The 9,387-nt window shown below is 58.7% G+C and overlaps 1 protein-coding gene across 1 annotated transcript; it reads right to left on the minus strand.

Annotated features, from left to right (window-relative positions):
• Positions 1–5,493: 5,493 nt before the first annotated feature.
• LOC117438146 (zinc finger protein 19-like) lies at positions 5,494–9,184 on the minus strand. The gene is made up of 3 exons (XM_034073608.1): positions 9,176–9,184; positions 6,327–7,233; positions 5,494–6,278 (listed from the first exon to the last, which is right to left on the minus strand). The coding sequence occupies exons 1-3, from the start codon at positions 9,182–9,184 to the stop codon at positions 5,494–5,496; spliced, it is 1,701 nt and encodes a 566-aa protein (XP_033929499.1).
• Positions 9,185–9,387: the final 203 nt, after the last annotated feature.

A 9,387-nucleotide genomic window follows, 5' to 3' on the forward strand; every position in this document is an offset into this window, starting at 1 on the left:
CAGACCCACACATATGGGTCTATATGGGCTCAGACACATAGATATGGGTCTATATGGGCTCAGACCCATAGATATGGGCTCTATATGGGCTCAGACCCACACATATGGGTCTATATGGGCTCAGACCCATAGATATGGGGTCTATATGGGGTCAGACACATAGATATGGGTCTATATGGGCTCAGACCCATAGATATAGGGTCTATATAGGCTCAGACCCATAGATATGGGTCCTACATGGGCTCAGACACATAGATATGGGGTCTATATGGGGTCAGACACATAGATATGGGGTCTATATGGGCTCAGACCCACACATATGGGTCTATATGGGCTCAGACACATAGATATGGGTCCTACATGGGCTCAGACCCATAGATATGGGGTCTATATGGGCTCAGACCCATAGATATGGGGTCTATATGGGCTCAGACACATAGATATGGGTCTATATGGGCTCAGACCCATAGATATGGGGTCTATATGGGCTCAGACCCATAGATATGGGGTCTATATGGGCTCAGACACATAGATATGGGGTCTATATGGGCTCAGACACATAGATATGGGGTCTATATGGGCTCAGACACATAGATATGGGGTCTATATGGGCTCAGACACATAGATATGGGGTCTATATGGGCTCAGACCCATAGATATGGGGTCTATATGGGCTCAGACACATAGATATGGGGTCTATATGGGCTCAGACACATAGATATGGGTCTATATGGGCTCAGACCCATAGATATGGGTCTATATGGGCTCAGACACATAGATATGGGGTCTATATGGGCTCAGACCCATAGATATGGGTCTATATGGGCTCAGACACATAGATATGGGTCTATATGGGCTCAGACCCATAGATATGGGGCATATATGGGCTCAGACCCATAGATATGGGGTCTATATGGGCTCAGACACATAGATATGGGTCTATATGGGCTCAGACCCATAGATATGGGGTCTATATGGGCTCAGACACATAGATATGGGTCTATATGGGCTCAGACACATAGATATGGGGTCTATATGGGCTCAGACCCATAGACATGGGTCTATATGGGCTCAGACCCATAGACATGGGTCTATATGGGCTCAGACCCATAGATATGGGTCTATATGGGCTCAGACCCATAGATATGGGGTCTATATGGGCTCAGACCCACACATATGGGTCTATATGGGCTCAGACACATAGATATGGGGTCTATATGGGCTCAGACCCATAGATATGGGGTCTACATGGGCTCAGACCCATAGATATGGGGTCTATATGGGCTCAGACCCATAGATATGGGGTCTATATGGGCTCAGACCCATAGATATGGGGTCTATATGGGCTCAGACACATAGATATGGGGTCTATATGGGCTCAGACCCATAGATATGGGGCATATATGGGCTCAGACCCGTAGATATGGGGCATATATGGGCTCAGACCCACACATATGGGTCTATATGGGCTCAGACCCATAGATATGGGGCATATATGGGGTCAGACCCATAGATATGGGTCTATATGGGCTCAGACCCATAGATATGGGGTCTATATGGGCTCAGACCCATAGATATGGGGTCTATATGGGCTCAGACACATAGATATGGGGTCTATATGGGCTCAGACACATAGATATGGGGTCTATATGGGCTCAGACCCATAGATATGGGGCCTATATGGGCTCAGACCCATAGATATTGGCCCTACATGGGCTCAGACCCATAGATATGGGGTCCCATATGCGCTCAGACCCATAGATATGGGGTCTATATGGGCTCAGACCCATAGATATGGGTCTATATGGGCTCAGACACATAGATATGGGGTCTACATGGGCTCAGACCCATAGGTATGGGGTCTACATGGGCTCAGACCCATAGATATGGGTCTATATGGGCTCAGACCCATAGATATGGGGTCTATATGGGCTCAGACCCAGAGATATGGGGCATATATGGGCTCAGACCCGTAGATATGGGGCATATATGGGCTCAGACCCACACATATGGGTCTATATGGGCTCAGACCCATAGATATGGGTCCTACATGGGCTCAGACCCATAGATATGGGGTCTATATGGGCTCAGACCCATGGATATGGGGCCTATATGGGCTCAGAGCCATAGATATGGGTCTATATGGGCTCAGACCCATAGATATAGGGTCTATATGGGCTCAGACCCATAGATATGGGGCCTATATGGGCTCAGAGCCATAGATATGGGGTCTATATGGGCTCAGACCCATAGATATGGGGTCTATATGGGCTCAGACACATAGATATGGGGTCTATATGGGCTCAGACACATAGATATGGGTCTATATGGGGTCAGACACATAGATATGGGGTCTATATGGGCTCAGACACATAGATATAGGGTCTATATGGGCTCAGACCCATAGATATAGGGTCTATATGGGCTCAGACCCATAGATATGGGGTCTATATGGGCTCAGACCCATGGATATGGGGCCTATATGGGCTCAGAGCCATAGATATGGGGTCTATATGGGCTCAGACACATAGATATGGGGTCTATATGGGCTCAGACACATAGATATGGGGTCTATATGGGCTCAGACCCATAGATATGGGTCTATATGGGCTCAGACACATAGATATGGGGTCTATATGGGCTCAGACACATAGATATGGGTCTATATGGGCTCAGACCCATAGATATGGGGTCTATATGGGCTCAGACACATAGATATGGGTCTATATGGGCTCAGACACATAGATATGGGTCTATATGGGCTCAGACACATAGATATGGGGTCTATATGGGCTCAGACCCATAGATATGGGGCCTATATGGGCTCAGACCCATAGATATGGACCCTACACAGGCTCGGCCCCATATAACGCGACACACACATCCTCACCCCCCCCCCCATGTATCCGACCCCAAACCCCCCCCCCCAGCCCCACACATTCCTGCCCCACATCTCCCCCCCCCGCCCCACATAACCCCCCTCCCCCCACTCTGCCCCATAGCGATGGGGCCGTTCCCATAGCAACAATGGGGGGGGGGGGGGGGGGGGGACCGGGCCCCCCCTCCCCCCCCCCCCATAGGCACTCACCGCCCCTGGGCTCAATGGGGCTCAATGGGGCCCGGAAATGGCGCGCCCGGCGCGGCCACGCCCCCTCCGCTGACGTCACGGGCGGCGGCCAATGGCAGCGCGGGGTGGGAGGGGGTGAATGGAGGCTGGGTGGTGACGTCACGGGGGGGAGGGGCTTGGAGCCAAACAGAGCCCTGGGGGGGGGGGGAGGTTCTGACCCATAAGTGGGGGTCATGGGGGGGGAGGGGGGGGCAGGACCCACAAGTGGGGTCAATGGGGGCAGCAGTGGGGCTGGGACCCACAAGTGGGGTCTATGGGGGGGGTTGGGGGGCTGGGACCCACAAGTGGGGTCAATGGGGGCAGCAGTGGGGCTGGGACCCACAAGTGGGGTCTATGGGGGGGGTTGGGGGGCAGCAATGGGGCTGGGACCCACAAGTGGGGTCAATGGGGGGGGTTGGGGGGGAGCAATGGGGCTGGGACCCACAAGTGGGGTCAATGGGGGGGGTTGGGGGGCTGGGACCCACAAGTGGTGTCAATGGGGCGTTGGGGGGGAGCAATGGGGCTGGGACCCACAAGTGGGGTCAATGGGAGGGAGTTGGGGGGCAGCAGTGGGGCTGGGACCCACAAGTGGGATCTATGGGGGGGTTGGGGGGCAGCAGTGGGGCTGGGACCCACAAGTGGGGTCTATGGGGGCAGCAGTGGGGCTGGGACCCACAAGTGGGATCTATGGGGGCAGCAGTGGGGCTGGGACCCACAAGTGGGGTCAATGGGGGCAGCAGTGGGGCTGGGACCCACAAGTGGGGTCAATGGGGGGGGTTGGGGGGCAGCAGTGGGGCTGGGACCCACAAGTGGGATCTATGGGGGCAGCAGTGGGGCTGGGACCCACAAGTGGGGTCAATGGGGGGGGGTTGGGGGCAGCAGTGGGGCTGGGACCCACAAGTGGGGTCTATGGGGGCAGCAGTGGGGCTGGGACCCACAAGTGGGGTCAATGGGGGGGGTTGGGGGGCAGCAATGGGGCTGGGACCCACAAGTGGGGTCTATGGGGGGGTTGGGGGGCAGCAATGGGGCTGGGACCCACAAGTGGGGTCAATGGGGGCAGCAGTGGGGCTGGGACCCACAAGTGGGATCTATGGGGGCAGCAGTGGGGCTGGGACCCACAAGTGGAGTCAATGGGGGCAGCAGTGGGGCTGGGACCCACAAGTGGAGTCAATGGGGGCAGCAGTAGGGCTGGGACCCACAAGTGGAGTCAATGGGAGGGAGTTGGGGGGCAGCAGTGGGGCTGGGACCCACAAGTGGGGTCAATGGGGGGGGTTGGGGGGCAGCAGTGGGGCTGGGACCCACAAGTGGGGTCAATGGGGGCAGCAGTGGGGCTGGGACCCACAAGTGGGGTCTATGGGGGGGTTGGGGGGGAGCAATGGGGCTGGGACCCACAAGTGGGGTCTATGGGGGGGTTGGGGGGCAGCAATGGGGCTGTGTGTTCAGTGCCTTAATATGGGACAATGGAGCTGCAATAGGGGGTAATGGGGGGGGCAATAGGGGGTAATGGGGGGGTAATGGGGTGCAATGGGGGTAATGGGGTGCAATGGGGGTAATGGGGTGCAATGGGGGGTAATGGGGGCCAATAGTGGGTAATGGGGTGCAATGGGGGGGTAATAGGGGGCAATGGGGGGCTAATAGAGGGCAATGGGGGGCAATAGAGGGTAAAGGGGGGGGCAATAGGGAGTAATGGGGGAGCAATAGAGAGTAATGGGGTGCAATGGGGGGCTAATAGAGGGCAATGGGGGGTAATGGGGGGGGCAATAGAGGGTAATGGGTAGGTAATGGGGTGCAATGGGGGGGTAATGGGGGGGCAATAGGGGGTAATGGGGGGCAATAGAGAGTAATGGGGGGCTAATAGAGGGCAATGGGGGGCAATAGAGGGTAATGGGGGCAATAGAGGGTAATGGGGTTCAATGGGGGGTAATGGGGTTCAATGGGGTTCAATGGGGTTCAATGGGAGCCGCAGGGGTCAAGGGGGGGTCACGGATGGGCGTGGCCTCAACAAAAGGTCGGCACAGGCTGAGCTCTGATTGGTCACTTTTATTTCCCACAGGGGCCAATGGCGGCGCCGGGGGGCGGGGCTAAGGCGGCGCCGGGGGGCGGGGCTAAGGCGGCGCAGGGGGCGGGGCTATGGCGGTGCAGGGGGCGGGGCTAAGGCGGCGCAGGGGGCGGGGCTAAGGCGGCGCAGGGGGGCGGGGCTAAGGCGGCGCCGGGGGCGGGGCTAAGGCGGCGCAGGGGGGCGGGGCTAAGGCGGCGCAGGGGGGCGGGGCTAAGGCGGCGCAGGGGGGCGGGGCTAAGGCGGCGCCGGGGGCGGGGCTAAGGCGGCGCAGGGGGGCGGGGCTAAGGCGGCGCAGGGGGGCGGGGCTATGGCGGCGCAGGGGGCGGGGCTAAGGCGGCGCAGGGGGCGGGGCCTGCGCGGGGCCGTGACGCCATTGGTGCTTGCGTAGCCCCGCCCTCGCCCGGAAGCGCCGGGGGCACAGGGGGCAGGCGAAGGGAGCCGCCATCTTGGCGTCCATCATGGCGGCGGCCATGGTGGCTTCCGGTTGGACCCCAATGGGGGCGGCCATGTTGGCTTCCGGTTGGACCCCAATGGGGGCCGCCATATTGGGCCCCGATTGAACCCCAATGGGGGCGGCCATATTGGGCCCTGCTTGAACCCCAATGGGGGCGGCCATATTGGGCCCCGATTGAACCCCAATGGGGGCGGCCATATTGGGCCCCCCTCCAGCATCCATATGGACCTCAGCTTTGGCGGCCATATTGACTATATGTATGGTGGCCATATTGACTGTATGTATGGCAGCCATATTGCCCCCATCCATGGCAGTCACATTACCTCCCCCTCCACCATCCATATGGACCTCTGCTTTGGCAGCCATATTGACTGTATGTATAGTGGCCATATGGCCTCCACCCACAGTGGCCATATTGACTATACGTATGGCGGCCATATTGTCCCTCCCTTTAGCATCCATATGGACCTCAGCTTTGGCGGCCATATTGCCTCCATCTATGGCAGCCATATGGCCTGTACGTATAGCGGCCATATTGCCTGTATGTATGGTACCCATATTGCTACCATCAACAGCGGCCATATTGCCTGTATGTATGGCATCCATATGGACCTCTGCTTTGGCAGCCATATTGCCTGTATGTGTGGCAGCCATATTGCCTGTATGTATGGTACCCATATTGCCACCATCAACAGCAGCCATATTGCCTGTATGTATGGCATCCATATGGACCTCAGCTTTGGCGGCCATATTGCCTCCATCTATGGCAGCCATATTGCCTGTACGTATGGCGGCCATATTGCCTGTATGTATAGCATCCATATGGACCTCAGCTTTGGCGGCCATATCGCCCCTATGCACCTCATCCACCCCCCCCTCACCCCCCTCCCCATGCCTCCTCTGGTGCCTCCTGAGCGCCGCGGCCGCCGCGAACCCCTTCCCGCACACCCCACACGTGTGGGGCCGGAGCCCCACATGGCTCCTCCTGTGCTTCCCCAGCGCCCCCTTGTCCCCAAACCCCTTCCCGCACTCCCCACACGTGTGCGGCCTCAGCGCCGCGTGGCGGCTGCGCCGGTGCCGCTTCAGGTCCCAGGACGCCGCGAACCCTTTACCGCAATCCCCACACGCGTGGGGCCGCTCACCCGTGTGCACCCGCCGGTGCAGCGCCAGGTCCGCCGGCTGCCGGAAGCCTTTACCGCAGTCCTGGCATTGGTGAGGCTTCAACCCGCTGTGACCGCGCTGGTGCCGCCGGTAGCTCGAGGGGTCCGCGAAGGTGCGTCCGCATTGCGGGCATAGGAATGGCCTCTCCCCCGTGTGCACGCGGCAATGGCTCTGGTAGGAGGACAGTTGGGTGAAGGCCTTACCGCATACACCGCATGGATAGGGTTTGGTGTCCGCGTGGATGCGGCGGTGGCAGGCGAGGGAGGAGGCGCGCGCGAAGCGCTTGGCGCACTGGGCGCAGGCGAAGGGGCGCTCGCCCGTGTGCGCGCGCTGGTGGGCGCGCAGGTCGCGGCGCTCGGCGTAGGCGCGCGGGCACTGGGGGCAGGCGTGGGGCCGCGGGACGCCGTGGCCGCGGCGCCGGTGGCGGCGCAAAGAGGAGGCCAAGGGGAAGGGCTTGGAGCAGTCGGGGCAGGAGAAGGGGGGGGTGGGGGGGGGTTTGGGGGTGTCTATAGGGGTTATATGGGGGGCGATGGGGGTGTCTTTGGATGCATCCATAGCGGTTATAGGGGGGGCAATGGGGTCCATAGGGGTGGGTTTGGGAGCATCCATAGGGGTTATAGGGGGGGCAATGGGGGGGGTGGGGGTGTCTTTGGATGCATCCATAGCGGTTATAGGGGGGTTAATGGGGTCCCTAGGGGTGGGTTTGGGGGCTCTGGGAGCATCCATAGGGGTTATAGGGAGGTCAGTGGGGGTGATGGGGGCATCCATAGGGGCTATAGGGGGGGGGAATGGGGGCGTCTATAGGGGTTATAGGGGGGGCGATGGGGGCGTCTATAGGGGTTATAGGGGGGGCAATGGGGGCAGTGGGGGCATCTTTGGATGCATCCATAGCGGTTATAGGGGGGTTAATGGGGTCCATAGGGGTGGGTTTGGGAGCATCCATAGGGGTTATAGGGAGGTCAGTGGGGGTGATGGGGGCATCCATAGGGGCTATAGGGGGGGGAATGGGGGCGTCCATAGGGGTTATAGGGGGGGGAATGGGGGCGTCTATAGGGGTTATAGGGGGGGCGATGGGGGCGTCTATAGGGGTTATAGGGGGGGCAATGGGGGCAGTGGGGGTGTCTTTGGATGCATCCATAGCGGTTATAGGGGGGTTAATGGGGTCCATAGGGGTGGGTTTGGGGGCTCTGGGAGCATCCATAGGGGTTATAGGGAGGTCAGTGGGGGTGATGGGGGCATCCATAGGGGCTATAGGGGGGGGAATGGGGGCGTCTATAGGGGTTATAGAGGGGGCGATGGGGGGGGGTGGGGGGGTCTTTGGGTGTATCCATAGGGGCTATAGGGGGGGCAATGGGGTCCATAGGGGTGGGTTTGGGGGCTCTGGGAGCATCCATAGGGGTTATAGGGGGGGGAATGGGGGCGTCTATAGGGGTTATATGGGGGGCGATGGGGGTGTCTTTGGGTGTATCCATAGGGGCTATAGGGGGGGCAATGGGGTCCATAGGGGTGGATTTGGGGGCTCTGTGGGTATCCATGGTGGAAGCAGCATCTCCGGACGCATCCATAGGGATCATGGGGGGGTCCATGGGGTCCATAGGGTCCATGGGGCTGCTCCTGGTGCCTTTGGCTGCTCTGGATCCTCTCCTTGGTGCTCTCCGGGCCCCGCTGGACGCATCCATTGGGATCATGGGGGGGTCCATGGGGTCCATGGGGATGCTCCGGGTGCCTCCATCAATGGGATCCATAGGGATGCGCCTGGAGCTGCTGCGGGTGACGCGCCGGGGGCAGCCATGGGGGTCACTGTGGGGGGCGTTGCTATGGGAACCGCTATGGGTGTTCCTATGGGAACCGCTATGGGTGTCCCTATGGGAACCGCTATGGGTGTCCCTATGGGTATCCCTATGGGTGTCCCTATGGGAACCGCTATGGGTGTCCCTATGGGTATCACTATGGGTATCACTATGGGTGTCCCTATGGGCATCACTATGGGTGGTGTTGCCTTGGTAACCGCTATGGGTGTCCCTATGGGTGTCCCTATGGGTGTCCCTATGGGTATCACTATGGGTATCACTATGGATATCACTATGGGTATCACTATGGGAACCACTATGGGTGTCCCTATGGGTATCACTATGGGTAACCCTATGGGTGTCCCTATGGGCATCACTATGGGAACCGCTATGGGTGTCCCTATGGGTATCACTATGGGTATCCCTATGGGTGTCCCTATGGGCATCACTATGGGAACCGCTATGGGTGTCCCTATGGGTATCACTATGGGTAACCCTATGGGTGTCCCTATGGGCATCACTATGGGTGGTGTTGCCTTGGTAACCGCTATGGGTGTCCCTATGGGTATCACTATGAGTATCACTATGGGCATCCCTATAGGTACCATCGCCATGGTAACCGCTGTGGGTGTCCCTATGAGCATCACTATGGGTGTTCCTATGGGTATCACTATGGGTGTCCCTATGGGTGTCCCTATGGGCATCCCTATGGGTATCACTATGGGTATCACTATGGGCATCCCTATGGGCATCCCTATAGGTACCATCACCATGGTAACCGCTATGGGTGTCCCTATGAGCATCACTATGGGTGTCC

This window comes from Melopsittacus undulatus, assembly GCF_012275295.1.
Source record: "Melopsittacus undulatus isolate bMelUnd1 chromosome 29 unlocalized genomic scaffold, bMelUnd1.mat.Z SUPER_29_unloc_1, whole genome shotgun sequence".
Lineage (NCBI taxonomy): Eukaryota > Metazoa > Chordata > Aves > Psittaciformes > Psittaculidae > Melopsittacus > Melopsittacus undulatus.

Excerpts from the sequence above, each read along its gene's own strand:
- LOC117438146 (XM_034073608.1), bottom strand. Across the intron at positions 6,279-6,326 it reads TATGGATGCCATACATACAG|GCAATATGGCTGCCACACAT; the intron begins GCAATATGGCTG and ends CCATACATACAG.